At 47.2% G+C, this 16,230-nt stretch overlaps 1 protein-coding gene across 10 annotated transcripts in view; it reads right to left on the bottom strand.

Moving 5' to 3' along the window:
• EVC2 (EvC ciliary complex subunit 2) overlaps positions 1–16,230 on the bottom strand; it is a 140,957-nt gene that overhangs the window by 48,961 nt on the left and 75,766 nt on the right. For all 10 annotated transcript variants that reach the window (XR_012331931.1, XR_012331932.1, XM_073805036.1 and 7 more), the window contains 4 exons: positions 11,990–12,229; positions 9,604–9,779; positions 6,730–6,889; positions 1,663–2,117 (listed from right to left, as the gene is read on the bottom strand). Coding sequence is in view for 8 of the 10 variants with exons in the window: in XM_073805036.1 (XP_073661137.1) it covers positions 1,663–2,117; positions 6,730–6,889; positions 9,604–9,779; positions 11,990–12,229 (1,031 nt within the window). In the remaining 2 variants the exon portion in view is untranslated. The remainder of the gene's footprint in view (positions 1–1,662; positions 2,118–6,729; positions 6,890–9,603; positions 9,780–11,989; positions 12,230–16,230) is intronic.

Genomic DNA, 16,230 nt, shown 5'->3' with positions numbered 1-16,230 from the left:
TCCAGCACAGGAATGATGGTGGTGATGATAGCAGCTACCTCTTATCATCCACTTATTGCAGACCAAGGGTTGTGTTAAAAGACTGACATAGGGCTTCCTTGGTGGCGCAGTGGTTGAGAGTCCGCCTGCCGATGCAGCGGACGCGGGTTCGTGCCCCGGTCCGGGAAGATCCCACGTGCCGCGGAGCGGCTGGGCCCGTGAGCCATGGCCGCTGAGCCTGCGCGTCCGGAGCCTGTGCTCCGCAACGGGAGAGGCCACAACAGTGAGAGGCCCGTGTACCGCAAAAAAAAAAAAGAGAGATGATGTATGTGACACCTGGAGCTGCAGCAGCCATCCTGAAACCATGTGGGGCTGAGCCCAAAGACCAAAGCGGCACACTGAGTATAGTGGAGCAGAAGGATGTTGAGGGCTGGATCCTTGATAGTATCATTGGGTCATGGAATCAAAACTAGAAAATTTACCCCCCGACTTCTTATAAAATGCTTTCTTCACCTTCTAACAACCCAATAGTATCATGTGCTGCTGAAAGCACCGTAAATGATTTATCATTGTCATCCCATTCTACAGGCAAGAAAGATGAGGCTCAGAGAAGTTAAGTAACTTGCCTACACTCAGACAGTTGGTGGCAGTGCTGGGATTTAAACCCAGGTTTTTGGTCTACACTGCCCACCTTTCATTCCTCTCTGTAGCCCCATGTGGGCCGTGTTCGAGGCTCCTCCAGTTTCCAATCTGACGTGCCAGCCCTAAACAGTTGCCAGATAGCTGTGTCTATCACACAGCTGATGGCCCCTTCTGGGCAACGTCAAATCTCAGTCTGCACAAAGAGCTGGCGAATGCTGCAGGGCAGTGAAGGACTGTCAACAGTGGCCCCTCTGGAATCTGATTTTAACTTGTCCTCATTGCTTCCATAGCTCTCCAGTGGCTTTGAAAACATGAGTGGTGCAAATTATCCATTATTTTATAATTATTACACCAGGATTGCTGGCGGGCAATGGCTTACAGCATCCTAGTCAGAAGTGGATGTCATTCCATGGTTCTTGAATTCAATGAATGAAGGGGACCCATAAAGAGATGGTGCAGCGGGCCGTAAGGCCTGGAATGAAGGCCCACTACCATGTGCTCCCTGACATCTGCTGACACAGGGAGGGCCTCATGTGGCTTAACTATAAGTTCCCCTCCCCATCCTGCTCCTGTGGACAAGCTCCCCTCTTCACACAACACTTCTCATCAAGGGGACCAGGTGCAATTCCTGCTTACTCATGAGCAGTGGGTTTCAGTGCCCTGCCAGCCTGTAATTCTCCAAACAAGCCCATCACATCCTCCCACGGGAACCAGGGGGCACCTCACCCTCCTGTTGCTCTTGCGTTGGCCAAAAAATTTGTTTGTTTCCCCGCTCACATGAAAAACCCAAACTTTTTGGCCAACCCAAATACAAAGCCTGCCTCCCACGAGCCCTGGTTGTTTGCTCTGCAACCCCTGAGTGGCCTGGGGGGGGGACATGCACTGCCCGTCTTCCCTGGGCTGTGGGTATAAGTAACTAATACACTGCTGTCCAGCGTCAGATGGCACGTGTCTGGCCATCCCCGTAACCAGGCGGTGGAATCCCTCCCCCACTAGTGGGAGGAGAGGAGGTGATGAAAACACACAGGGATTAAAACTCACGTGAAGATCAAGTGCTCCCAGTGTCTCAGCTCCGCCTGCTCCTCCGTGGAGGCCTCCAGAGCATCGTCCTTCAGTCTCTGCCTCACGCTCTGAATGCCCTCCTGGCCTCTGTCCCTCTCCTCGCCCTCGAGCCGCTCGGCCCGGGCGGCCAGGTCCCTGCTGTGCTCCTCCAGGATCTGCTGCAGGAAGAGCCAGGGGACCCCGCGCTTGAGCAGCTCCTGGGTCATCACCGAGTTCTGCAGCCGCCGCAGCTGCTCTGTGGCTTTCTCGGACAGTGAGAGGGTCAGGGCCCTGAGCTCGTCCAGGGCAGCCTGGTCCAGGCGCTCCTGCAGCTCCTCCAGGGTGGCGCTGTGCTCAGCCACCAGGCTCCGCCACTGGCCCATGTACTGGCGAGCATCCTCGGCCGCCCCGAAGGCTTCAGCGATGGACAGCCGCTCCCTCCGCTGCTCCTTGTGCTGGCAGGAGTTCCAGAACAGACAATTAACGGGGGGCGGGACTCGGTTGTACAGCTCTTGGGGAAAACACTCTGGTTGCAGGAAGCACCGAATGTCAACATCTCTTTCCCCAATCACCTCACATTCAGCAAATTATTCTTGAAAACAAAAAAAGTAACATAATAGAAAGACCAATGGAGATTGCCAAAGTAGCAGCAGAGGAGAATTGAGCCACGAAATGGAAACTTTGAATAAATGCTTTGCTCTTCTAAAACCTACTAAGATTTTTATGCAAGTAGGCTAATAGGACAGAAATACTGCACGAGCGTGTTCAGAACTGGAAGGACTCTTGATTTCTCCCCATAGTCAAGTCTTAGACAACAAGAGAGGAAATTTCTATTAAGGTTTTTACCTTCTTAACACATCCTCCCCAAAGGAGAAGAGTGCATAACCTGGTTGATCTTTAGCAAAATGTGACCACCTTTTACTCATTTGTTTCAAAGAAGGATCCAGGACATCTTTTTTTCTCTTCCTTCACTCAGATATAATATTCTCTCTATTCTCTCTATCTTGCTCTCTTCTTCTGGACTAGACAAAACCTGCCTCTGTCTATGTTAATCACAGTATTCCAGAGGCAAGGGGTGGCAAATTTCATAATTCAAAGATTTAGGGTGAAGATTTAAGCAAAAGGCTTAAGCTGCCTCACCCAACTGAGCTTTTAGCAGTACCTCCTTTGTTTGAGGTTGCATCGTTTTTAAATGAATCAATAAAGTTGATCGTCGTTCCCCCCTCCCAAAAAAACAAAATTATTCTTTAGAAAATAAGCCAACATGTAGTGAAAACTTCATTTGTTCAACATTTATTGAACACGTATCTATTGAGTAGTAAAACCCAAGAGGCAGACCACCTGGGCTCCTATCCTGGCTTCTCCACTTACAAGCTGAGCCACCTAAAACGAGTGTCTGGCCCTGTCTGGGCCTCTACTGCCTAATCTGTAAAATGGGGATAATGATAGGATCTACTTCATAGAGTAGTTGTGAGGATGCAATGAGTTGCTGAAGACATGTGTAACTCTTAGAGGAGGGCCTGGTGCAGAATTGGCATCAATGAATGTCTGCTATTATTATTACCAAGTCCCAGGCACATGGGAACTGAAAATTGAGATATCCTAAGAGAAAACCCCCCTGAGATCCATGAGAGACAATTTAAATGAGGAGGTCACAGAAGGCCTTTTAAAGAAGGAGACCCAAATGGATAAACAACAAGGTCCTATTGTACAGCACGGGGAACTATATTCAATATCCTGTAGTAAAACATAATGGAAAAAAAAAAACAAACAACAAAGGCTAATCACCACCAAGAGTAATTATAGTAATAATATGCTACTACTAATTTTAAAAAGTTAAAAAAATAAAGAAGGAGACCCAGGCTTCCCTGGTGGCACAGTGGTTGGGAGTCTGCCTGCTAATGCTGGGGACACGGGTTCGAGCTCTGGTCTGGGAGGATCCCACATGCCGCGGAGCGACTGGGCCCGTGGGCCACAACTACTGAGGCTGCGTGTCTGGAGCCTGTGCTCCGCAACAAGAGAGGCCGCGATAGTGAGAGGCCCGCGCACCGTGATGAGTGGCCCCTGCTTGCCACAACTAGAGAAAGCCCACGCACAGAAACGAAGACCCAACACAGCAAAAATAAATAAATTAATTAATAAACTCCTACCCCCAACATCTTCTTCTTTAAAAAAAAAATAAGGAGACCCAAGGGAGACCTGAGGGATGAGGTCATATCTCAGCTGGGTTAAGATGGGGGAAAGGATATTCCTGGGAGAAAGAGCAGTAGGCATAAAGGCCCTGTGCTGGGAAAAAGCTGACATGCATAGAGATGGACATCACGGTGTTATTAACAATAGTGCATCTGTGGACAGTCTGGGTTCTATTTTGTGCAAATATGTCTTGTTCATGGGTCCGGGTGACCAGAGAGTGTCAATTCCTTCCTTCTACACTATTGGCTGAGCACCTACAATGTGTCCTCAGAGCTGAGGATATGACACAAACCTTTGCCTTGGTGGAGCTATGTTCTCACTCTGTACCACTCACAAGATTTATCAAAAGCAGCTGTAAGAAACAGTACTCATGGGAAACTGCTGAAATATCTGCAGTTCTTCCATCCTTCCAGACCCTAGCCTGGAACCAGGCCAGACCATCAGAGAAGTGTGTTCTTGGGCCTCATTGCTTTGATCCTTGAGCCAATGGAGATGGATGAGGTGATGCTAAAGATGGGGTGGAGTTCAACGGTCCAGGTGAGAATGCTGGGCCCAACACTTGATAATAAAAGCAGAGTTTTTAATCAACCAAATTAAGTTATTGTTTCCCTTTCCCTCCCGAATGGCATCAGACCACCCCCTGTGTTATCCCATGTATCTAGTATCTCCTCTGAATCTGTCCTTGTTCCCATGCTCAGGACATGCTCTCATCCGTTTTGACCTGGTCAAGGTCTACAGCCTCCCATTGGTCCCATTGTAGACCTGCTCAAGGTCTACAGCCTGGGGCTCCTCCAACTCTATGGCAGGCTGCTCACAGGAGCTTCCTAAATCCCAAATCTGATCTTCCTTCTGAAACTGAGCAGGACCTGTGGGGCTCCTGGGCACGGGAGCCTTTTGAACAGCTGCTAATCAGGGAAGGGAGGGGAGGCAGAGACAAGGGAGGGGCAGCCAAGAAACAATAGTGCAGCCTTGGGGCGGGGTCCCGGTTCCGCCTCAAGGGATACACATAACAGTATCTTTGAGCTCTTTTACAGAACTAAAACCCCCGACAAATGGAAGATATTAGCATTCTTCATTCCAGAGAAGGTAATGACCTTCAGGAGACCACCTGAGGCCAGATTAAGGAACTGCGGGCACTGCACACACCCTGACCCTTAGCAGCAACTCCGCCCTTGAACCACTGCTACAAAACTCATCACCAAATCCTCCCCGGTTGGGACACACAGTTTTTCAGGGCACGAGCCCACTGCGTCCTTCTTTGCCTAACAAAGCAATAAAGCTGTTCTTTTCCACTTCACCCAAAACTCTGTCTCCAAGATTTGATTCAGCGCTGGTGCACAGAGGCCGAGTTTTTGGCATCACTTCTCCTCCTGAAAACCCTTCAGTGTTCCCCACTGTCCTCGAATGAAGGTCAGCTGCTAGCCCGGCACACTGCCCTCATTGACGAGGTGCTGCTTCCTGGGAGTGCCTCCTCCAGCCCCCGCCCTCTGCCCTCCCAGCTCTCAAGTTCTCGGAGCTCCACGCACAGCGGGGCACCCTCGCCTGAGTGCTTCACCTTTGAACAAGACGCCTCCCCATCCCCTGCAGTGTCCTTCCTGCCTTGCTCGCATCAGATGCTCATCTGTCCCCCAGAACTCGGGTACCCCAGGAGACGGTGACTTCCTCTCTGTGCTACCAGAGCATGTAGGGAGCACATGATGTCTTTCTGTGGTTGCTGGTTGGTCTCTCCCCTCTCGAGGTTCACAAACAGCTGAGCGGGTCAGTGTCAAGGACAAGACTGAGGCTCTAAGTCAGACAGGCCTGGGCTCAATTCCACATCTGCCACTCACTAAACATGTGACCTTGACCTCATTACTTAATACTGTGATCTGAATGCTTGTGTTCCCCCAACATCCATAGGTTGAAACCTAACATGGGACATGGTGGTGTTAGGAGAGGGGGCCTTGGGGAGGTGCTTAGGTCATGAGGGTGGAGCCCCCCGAATGGGATTAGTGCCCTTATAAAAGAGGCCCCACACTCACCCACCAAGCTTCCTCCCCCTTTCCACCCTTCTGACTTCTTCTACCAGCAAGAAGTCAGCTGTCTGCAGCCAGAAGAGGGCCTTCACCAGAACCCGACCTTGCCGGCACCCTGACCTTGGACTCCCAGCCTCCAGAACCGTGAGATATAAATTGTGGTTCTCTATAAGCCACCCAGTCTGGTACTTCGTTATAGCAGCGCAAATAGACCACAACACTTAAGCCCTGTCAGCCTCGAAGTCTTCATTAAAAAAAGAGAAAACAGGGCTTCCCTGGTGGCGCAGTGGTTGAGAGTCCGCCTGCCGATGCAGGGGACATGGGTTCTTGCCCCGGTCCGGGAAGATCCCACATGCCGCGGAGCGGCTAGGCCCGTGAGCCATGGCCACTGAGCCTGCGCGTCCGGAGCCTGTGCTCCGCAACGGGAGAGGCCACAACAGTGAGAGGCCCGCGTACCATAAAAAAAAAAACAAAAACAGAAAACAGTAGCATCTACCTCATAGGGTTAATGTAAGGATTAAATAAAATGCATAATACACTTAGCACAGTGCCAATTAAACACTCCATAAATGTTGTAGCACCCATCGGTCATTATTCACTGGAACCAGCACTCCTATTCCCTTGCCCTGGCAGACATTACTAACCTACCGCAACCCTCAGCTTTGCTAGGACCTGTAGAGATCTTGACGCAGCATTCCAAAAAGTCACTACCAATCAACTGTAGATGGCACATCAGGATGCCTGCCCAGCTGCCCTTCGGATCCTAGCCCTCTGATGGCAGTGCCTGGCATGGAACCCGGCACTTGGTGGGTGTTCACAATGGTTATGTAAAGAATCAAGAGCATAATTCCTTATATACCTTTTGCAGCATCTCTCGTCTTCTCTTAATTATTAATTTTTGGTGGAGTTTTTTCTTTTCCTGCTTTAAGTCATTGTCCAACCTCTGTTTTACAGAAAAGACTTCTGTCTGAGCCCGCTCCAAGAGCACCCGCATCTGATCTTCATCCAAGTAGCCTGCTCTAGATGAAAAAGATGCAGGGTTAGTTAACACACTATCCAAACTCACCTGCAGCTTGGCTGTGCTGTGGCTGAATGTTTATCTCCATATTAGTTCGGTTCGAATCAGAGAAATCTCTACCATCAGAAGGAGCAGGAGAACAGGCAGCTAAGACGTTACGAAAATGCAGGAAGGGTAAGGTCAGCTTTTTCAGAGATGTGCAGAGAAAGAGAGAAATTACAATTGGGCAAGAGTTCTCGGAGGCAGCAACATTCAAGGGGACCACTGTGGAACAGATAGAATCTTCCAAGAGGAGATGGTAGATTAGGAAGTCCTAGTGACAGGAATGGCACAAGTAAAGTCCAAGAGGTAAAATGCAGGGAAAACTCGCTGTGAGGGTTAATTCTGTTTATCAACTTGACTGGCCAGGGCGCCCAGATTAAAGATCACTTCTGAGTGTGTCTGTGCAGGGGTTTCCAGGTGAGACTAACATTTGAATGGGTGGGCTCAGTAAAGCAGAGGATCCTCCCCAATGTGGGTGGGCACCCAGTCCACTGAGGGCCTGAACAGAATAAAAGGTGGAGGAGTAAGGAATTCACTTTTTTTTCCTGCCTCACTGTTGAGCTGGGACATTTCATCTCATCCTCTCCTGCTCTAGGGCTGGGATTCCCCTGGTTCTCAGGCCTCTGGACTGCATTACACCACTGGCTTTCCTGGGCCTCCAGCTTGCAGACGGCAGATTTTGGGTCTTCTCAGCCTCCACAGTCACACGACACAATTCCTCATACATATCCTACTGGTTCTGTTTTTCTGTTGCTACCACTATCACCACTACCATTCCCAGTCTGTCTGCATCCTTGGGCTGGGCCCCCTGCTTGGCATACCGTAGATTCCCCATGGAAGCTTCCTGAAGGAGTGAATAGGTGACTGAGCAAATGGCAGATATGCATTTCAGAAATATAAGTCTGTGCCAACCTATTAAAATAGGATTTAAAAATCAGAGGTACAGAACACTTCCCTGGTAACTGCTCCCCATGGTATAACCAGCTGTTGGGTGCTTCCATTCAAGGCAAGGAGCTGTTTCTTTCACTCGAGTGAAAATGAATCAGGAATGTCAAGTTAACTGCAGGGACAAATTCATTAGCATCTTTGGGTGGGAAGTGTTCACATAACTTGCACCTTACTGAATCCTCATTAAAGAGGACAAGAGACGGCTTCCCTGGTGGCTCAGTGGTTGAGAGTCCGCCTGCCGATGCAGGGGACACGGGTTCGTGCCCTGGTCCGGGAGGGTCCCACATGCCGCGGAGCGGCTGGGCCAGTGAGCCACGGCCGCTGAGCCTGCGCGTCCGGAGTCTGTGCTCCACAACGGGAGAGGCCACAACAGTGAGAGGCCCGCGTACCGCAAAAAATAAAAATAAAAAATAAAAAATAAATAAAGAGGGCAAGAGAGCTGCCAAGTTCTAGTACAATTACTCAGGTAGTAGAACCAATTCATAAAAGCACGGCTTGTCCTAAGAAAGCCAACCTTATCGTCATGGCCCTACTCATTTTAAAGCTTGTAACCTACAAAGAATAAATTTCATTGTTGACAATTATGCGTCTCATAGACTAGCTGAGAAGGAACGCTGCCGAAGGGCTAGAGGCTGCAGCGAACAGCACCATTTACCTGGCTGCATGGTACCCCAGTGCTGCTGAGAAAAGATACTCAGAGTCCAAGATAAGCATCTGTGTATTTATACTTAATTCCAAAGGCCAAGACATGGAGGCAACCTAAATGTCCATTGACAGATGAATGAATGAAGAAGATGTGGCATATATATATATATATATATATAATGGAATATTACTCAGCCATAAAAAAGAATGAAATAATGCCATTTGCAGCAACATGGATGGACCTAGAGATTATCATACTAAGTGAAGTAAGTCAGACAGAGAAAGACAAATACCATATGATGTCACTTATATGTGGAAGCTAAAATATGATACAAATGAACTTATTTACAAAACAGACTCACAGACGTAGAAAACAAACTTACGGTTGCCAAAGGGGAAAGGCATGGAGGGATAAATTAGGAATTTGGGATTAGCAGATACACACTACTATATATAAAATAGATAACCAACCAGGACCTACTGTATAGCACAGGGAACTATACTGAATATTTTGTAATAACTTATAAGGGAAAAGAATGTGATAAAGAATAGATATATATATGTATGTATAACTGAATCACTGTGCTGTACACCTGAAACTAAGTCAACTATACTTCAATTAAAAAAATACAAAAATAAAAACAAACTCCCCCCCCCGAAAAAAAAGAAAAACAAAGGTGAATGCAAGAGCCAGCGGTGTCCTAGAGCTCAAGGAGAAGTGGGCTATCCCATCACACAGTTCATGAAAGCCTCCACCATTGATTTCTCTATGAAATGTTGGGGATTTGCTTTAAGATAACTCAGGGCAGGGATGTATAGCTACATCAAGATTGCCCACAAGCTGTACCTACTGAAGCTGATGACGGGCACACGTCGGCTCACTGTATGGTTGTCTCGACTATGGGGTATGTTTTAAAAATTCTGTAATGCAAAGGATTCTTCCAACTAGAGAATTCTTAAGAAATAAGTCAGGAGCAGCCAGTGCATGCGCTGCATGAACAGAAGTAGATGGTCTTTGATGAGGAACGTTGGGGGCAAGGCTGTTTGTCTGCATCATTTTGGGTGGTTTGGGGGTTTTACCTCTCGTGTTTCTGGATAAGGAGGGTCAGCTGAGCAGAAGCAGTGCTAAGCAGGCCCTGCACACGGGTCTCTGATGACTGTATGTTCTGGACCAGATACTCCCTGTGGCCAAATCTTTTACTGAGATGGTATCTCTTACTGGCCTGGAAAAAGTCCATTAGCTCTTCTACATTGTCCTGTTTAAAAAAAAAAAATCAAGAAAGTATGCTTAAATAAAATTTAAAGACAATTCTTTCTAGTCAGTTAAAATATTACATTTCCTTTCTGAAGAAAATACACGGGGATAGAAGCCCTGGGATTAACACCTTAAATGTCCCTGCCTCGAACAAAAGCTCAGAAGAAATGAGGGCTTTGAGAAGTGCATTTGAGACCCAGATGGTAAAGAGTTATCAAAACAACTAACTTTGCTTCCCTAGAAATGGAATATAAATTTCTCTCAGGCATCCTTCACCCACGCGCACAGTCACACCTGTGGTGCTCCCCAAACACAGCACCAGGACAGGTGCTGAAGTTCTGGGATAAATTAGCCACCGGCTCTGACCCCAGAACTCCCACTCTCATGGAGGACATGAGATGAGCCTGGTCACAGAGTAGCACAAAGTTCTTATAATGTACAAAATGCATAAGAACCCAAGCAACACAAGAGAGTAATAATAGCCTTGCATATACTGGGTGTTTTTGCTGGGCCTGGCATTGGACCCAGAGCATTTCTCGTCTTTTGTAACTTAATTTAGGGACAGGATACTATTATTCCCATTTCACAGATGAGGAAACTGAGTCCATATCACACAGCTGGTAAATGACTGAGCAGGGATTTGAACTCAGCCATCTAATTCCAGGGCCTGTGTTTTAACTTCATAATAGGCTGTCTCCCAAATCCAGCTTCAACCAGTAGCATAATAATCAGACCAGCAGTAATTGAACCCACGGTAATTAAAACATCAGCCTCAGTGTACTATCCCACTGACTGGCTCTGCTGTCTTTTTTCCATCTGGGGAAATACTCTCCATGCAGTGGGTTACCCGAAAGTTCAACATTTTGTTCAATAAGAAACGTATGATGTTTTTCTTTCCACACAAAAGCTATAATCTCTCCAGGTCCAACACCTGAGGATTTGCACTCTCCTGACAGTGAAAAGCAGAATGGTCGGTGGGATGTGGCCAAATGCCAGCTTCCCTCTGAGAGCTCCTGGCAGCAGAATCAATACAGCAGGAACACTGTGGTGACATTTCTATCCTCTACGGAGCTGGATCACGTGAGTCAGCTGACCTGAGCCCTTGCCGTCGGGAAGCTCAGAGTCGGGATCCTCAAATCCTAATCTGTCTGTGCCTTGGGACGGTCACCAGGGCTGTTACTTTTTTGTCCCCAGTATTATTAACAATAACACGTGTTCTTTCCAACATGGAGAGTCAGCCACAGCTTATCACGAGGAGCGGGCAAAACGACAGCAAAATCTGTTAATCCCTAAGTGATGCTGTGGGGTCTGAATACCTACCCAGGACTTTATTTACTCTCCTAAAGTTTTACTGGGAAAAACCAAGAGCAAAACGGAGAGGCTGGCCGGCTCTCTTCATGCCAAGATGCCCAGTGCTTTCTGACAGTGGTCCTCTCTTCCCAAAAGGCTCACGAGAGCCGCCTGGTCTCCTCGTGGGACAGCCCTGATCTGTTGCAGCTCTCACTCACGAGGCCTGTGCCAGGACCAGAAATCTGGTGCTTTATTGCACACCAGTGATGCACTGTGTGTACAGGCACAGGTAAAATGCCTCAGGCAGGCCTCATAAAAATAGTGACAGTCTCATAAACTATTTTCACAGTCATCTAGGAATTTATTCAGTCTGGGTTAATGACACTCACACTCAAGCTTACATGCAAAAACACCCACAAATTCACCCAAGAATATCGAGACAGAGAACATAAACCCTAGGCATACATTGCCATACATACGTGTATGCACATATATATTTATATTTTTAACCACTATATATATTAACCATATATTGTGCCAAGCACTGGCTTTCCATGAATTAGATCATGAAATCTCCATCATGCCCCTTTTAGTGTGGGGACTCTATTACCCTCATTTTACAGGTGAGGCAACTGAGTCTCAGAGAAGTTAGGCAATTTGCTTAAATTCACAGAGCTGATGGGTAGTGGAACTGGAATGCAGGTCCAGGTGAGCCTGAGTCTAAGGCCTGTGCTTCAAGCCCCCATTTGCCCTGCTTATTGGAAACTCAGCCGCCGCATCAAGAGGTCGAAGGAAGACAGCATTAGTTCACTGGAACCCAGCACAAAAGAGATAGGACTTAGCTCAGAAAGAGGAGAAATTTACTGAAACAGTTCAGGAAAATGACTCCTCCATCAGAGAGAGCCTCATTTGAGGCATTACCTGTATTTTAGAGTAATCTTGCAGCAGCATTTTCGCTGCCTCTGGCTTCAGTTCCCCTTTGAAAATAGCACTTTTTATCTGGGTAAAAAAGATACTGTGCAGTTCATTCCTCTGGAAAATGGCCAGCTGCCTGTGGGCCTTGGCAAAATCTTCCTCCTGCTGCAGAGCAAGGGACCTCCTCAGGTGCTCCTGTTCTAGGCCATGGAGGGTCCGCAGGAGGCTGCTGCATTCGATAGCGGACTGTGGAGAAGAGCGGGGCACGTGGGAGGTGACACACTGGTCAGGCATGCACAGGCACATGTGTACAACATGTGAGCACACACATGCATGCGTGTGCACATGTACATACACGCATGCACCAACACACATGTGCACAGTGCATCCAGCAATAATGCACATACAGGCACACGTACATGCATGTGCATATGCACACACGTGTACAGAGGACACATACATGCACCATCAACATACACACATGCACAGTGCATACCAATGCCCACAGCAGTAATGCACATGCACGCACACACATGCATGCACGTGCACAGGCACATACACATACGCTCAGCACACAGACATGCACCACCAACACACATGTGCACACATGCACATGCACAGTGCATATAAACGCGCACAGCAACGAACAGTGCACACACATGCACAAAGATACAGGCACACACAGCAATACAAATACAGAGCACGCATGTGCACATGCACACACAAGCATGTGTGTGCACACCCACATGGAACACACACATGTATACACACAGGCATACACACACACTGAATCCCAAATTTGCCATGAGGAAGCTGCTAAACTCTGGGAAATGCTGTTGTAACCTGTCCTCCCTGTTATCTTAATGTTTTCCAGAACCATCTCAAAGAAAAAAATTCACAAGAGTGGAAATTTTCAAATCAAACTGCCTGAAAATAGCCCGCAAAACGGAAACATCAATGGACTGTGCTGTTAGGCTCTCACGCTTATTTCCATCATCTTTCATCCTTAACTTAGATGAAGAAAAAAATACGAGCAATCAGGCCCAAGCTGATAACCTTTGTGTTAAAAGGGAGGCAAAGGGGAGGTAGGAAGTGGCTCCTGGGATGCCTCCACTTTATGTGGTCCAGAGGGAGGGCAGCAGGGGGGTGACACGCCTTCACTAAGTTCCTGATGCATCTGCACTCCCATTACCTCAAAAGACTCATGCCGCAGGAGGGTGTCTTAGTCATTCCACGTGCAGAGGCGGAATTCTAAGAAGCCCCCAAGATTCCTGGCCCCCGGTGTAAGACGTCACAGAAATTCCCTCCCTCTGAGTGTGGACATAAACTTTGAATATGATGGGACTGTCACTCCAATGGTCAGATTATTATGTGGCAAAGCTGAAGGGGTCTTCTCTTCTGGAGAGAAGTAGTTATCCACAGCTGACTTGATCTAAATTACAGAATGCAAGTCACCCACAATGAGGGTGTTGGGCCCCTGGTTCTGGGCAGCACAGGGATGCTCTGCTACCAGGGGAGTAGCTGGTGCCCAGGTAGGTCCATTCATCCATGAAAGTGACCTTCTATTTTGACAGTATGCAATTCGACAAGCTCCAAACCTCAATTTATTTTAATTAATAGGAATGAAACAGGGGTGAAATCCATTTAACTCCTCACAGCCAGGACAAAAAGCAAGCACACAGCACACGTGCACGCGCGCACACACACACGCATACACACGTGCTTGAGTGCGCGCGTGCAAATCCTAAAACGTAATTATCTGTCCTTGCTTAGAATAGTATTTCTGAAGAATAAGGCATGAGGAAATGTGTTTGTGTCATAGTGAAATGCTCCTTAAAATAACTTTTGGTGGGAGTCCCCCCCATTTCCATGTATACTGCCCTCCTAAGGGGGTCCAGAGACCCACAGAAATGTGTTCATCCCCTGCTCTAGTTCAATCCTTCTGTGGCACAGAGGAGAAGACTAAATCCTAAAACAGGGGACACCACGGAGGCCTGCCAAGCAGGGGAGGTCATGTGAGGTAGCCTGGGAAGCACTGTACTAGGGGGCATTGGGGACTGGGGTATAGTAGAGAGAGCAAGCCCTGCTTACGGGGTCAGCCACTGCTCAGCCCACCAAAGGGGGCGCTGCAGGACTACGCACCTGGTGTGGCCATATCTTTCCATTTTTTTTTAAGAGAAGCTGAAAGTCTGGATTTTCTATCCAAAATTTTATATTTTAAATATTGGCAACAAATGTGCATTTTTAAAGGTACATTAAAATAATGGTCACTCACCCCCAACTCCCTATTGAACTTTCCACTAAAATAGACTTCTCAGAGAAATGAGGCATGTTTATCCTTCGGCTTAAAAGGCCTAAAAAAGCAACTTGCATGGAGAGATTGGGAGGCCTGGATCAGGATAGGGTACTTCGATCCTGGCTCGAGAATCGCAGGCCTGTGCCAGGCTGTTCTGACAACTGCTCATCGCGCTGACTCTAGGCCATCAAAAATGTGAAATCGCGTCAGGAAATTATGACTGTACTAAATGACACTCCCTGTACTCAATTTAGCAAGCTGGACAAATTGTGAAAATGTTTTATAGAAATAAAACCCCCAGAGATGGTTCCAGCGTTAAGAGTTCTTGCCCTTAAGGCATCTTTTCCTTTAAGACACACTCAAAGGAGTTAGGAAACCTCTGGCAGCTCAGGGCAGGATGCGCTGCTGCTGCCTCTTCTCCAAGTAGCTGGGAAGCACGTGGATCTGGAAGAGGGTCCCCCTACAAAGTACACACGCTGAACGGCCAGTGGCTGCTTGCAGGAAGCTGGGCACGACACTTCTCCTCTGGGTTTCTGTTTCTCCAGCTTGAACTGGAAAGATTTCACATCCTGACTGTTTTATGTCATGGGCTTCTTTAAAGATTACACTAAATAATGAAACTGGATAGAACAGGGCTGACACTGCCAAGCATCGGTCTAAGTACTATACAAGTATTGACAGTCCTACATGACAGGCATCATTATTACGCCCAGTTTAAGGATGGGGAAACCGAGACCCAAGGAGCCTGAACAAGGCATCTTCTGGAGGAAGAAAGTGAGATCTAAACCGAAGCCACCTGCCTTCAGAGTCTATATTTGCCACTACCCTTAAGAGCTTCTCCATGCAGAAACGCTTTACAGACTGTACGGGATCATATAGATGTTTAAATGTGAACAGATTTCATCGCTATACTAATTACTGGAATTCCTAAACTTTACTCAAAAAAACTGATACTCCTCATTTAGCTTTTTTTTTAAAAAAAAACAAAACAAAATCTAATTCTTGGAGGAATAATATGGCCAAAATATTTTCATGCATTTTATTTAAAGAATACTACAATAAATGAATAGATGACAAAGTCACTCTAAGATGGAATGACTTGCACAGATGGGGTCCCCTTAGCATAGTGGCGTCTCCAGGCTCAGACACACAGCAGGAACTCAACAAACAGGCTGAATGAATGTTTGTCTACTGTTGACTGGTGGAATGTGTTTCAATTTTTTTCTGGGTTTTTCCTTTTATGCTTTGGAGCTGGAGTTGGCAGACTTTCAGTAAAGGCCAGATAAATATTTTAGGCTTTGCAGGACACATCAGGGTTCTGTCACATATTCTTTTTTTGTTTTTACTTTTTACAATCCTTTAAAAATGTAAAAACCATTCTCAACTCAAGGGCCAGGAAAAACAGGCCGGGCAGGATTGGACTCATGGGTCCCAGTTTGCCGACCTCTGTTTCTGAGTACCTTCCAAGCCTCCCTCATTGAATGCGTATTATTTTTATCAGAAAAAAATATATAACAAATTGAGGACATAAGAGAGAGAGAGAATGAGACTGTTTGGGGCTGAAACAGTGAACAGTGTGTTTAACACATTCTTTTAAAGTGCTGGACTCAAGGAAACACAGTGCTGACCTGTGCAATCATGGATGGAGGTCAGAGAGCACGGTCAGCCAGGGGAACAGTGGTGGGCTGAACGTTGCCCCCTCTCCAAAAAGATACATCCACATCGTAATCCCAGAACCTATGAACATGACCTTATTCGGAATAAGGGTCTTTGCAGATAATAATACAGGGTCATTTAGCTAGGTCCTAAATCAAAAGATGAGTGTCCTTAAAAGAGGCAAAAGTGGAGGTGACAGGGTCATGGGGCCATGTGAAGACCAAGGTCAAGATTGGAGGGATGGGGCTTCCCTGGTGGCGCAGTGGTTGAGAGTCCGCCTGCTGATGCAGGGGAC

The sequence above is a fragment of the Tursiops truncatus genome, chromosome 5 (genome assembly GCF_011762595.2).
Source record: "Tursiops truncatus isolate mTurTru1 chromosome 5, mTurTru1.mat.Y, whole genome shotgun sequence".
NCBI lineage: Eukaryota > Metazoa > Chordata > Mammalia > Artiodactyla > Delphinidae > Tursiops > Tursiops truncatus.
Note: the sequence above shows the minus strand (reverse complement) of the source record. Positions and strands in the feature narration are given on the sequence as shown.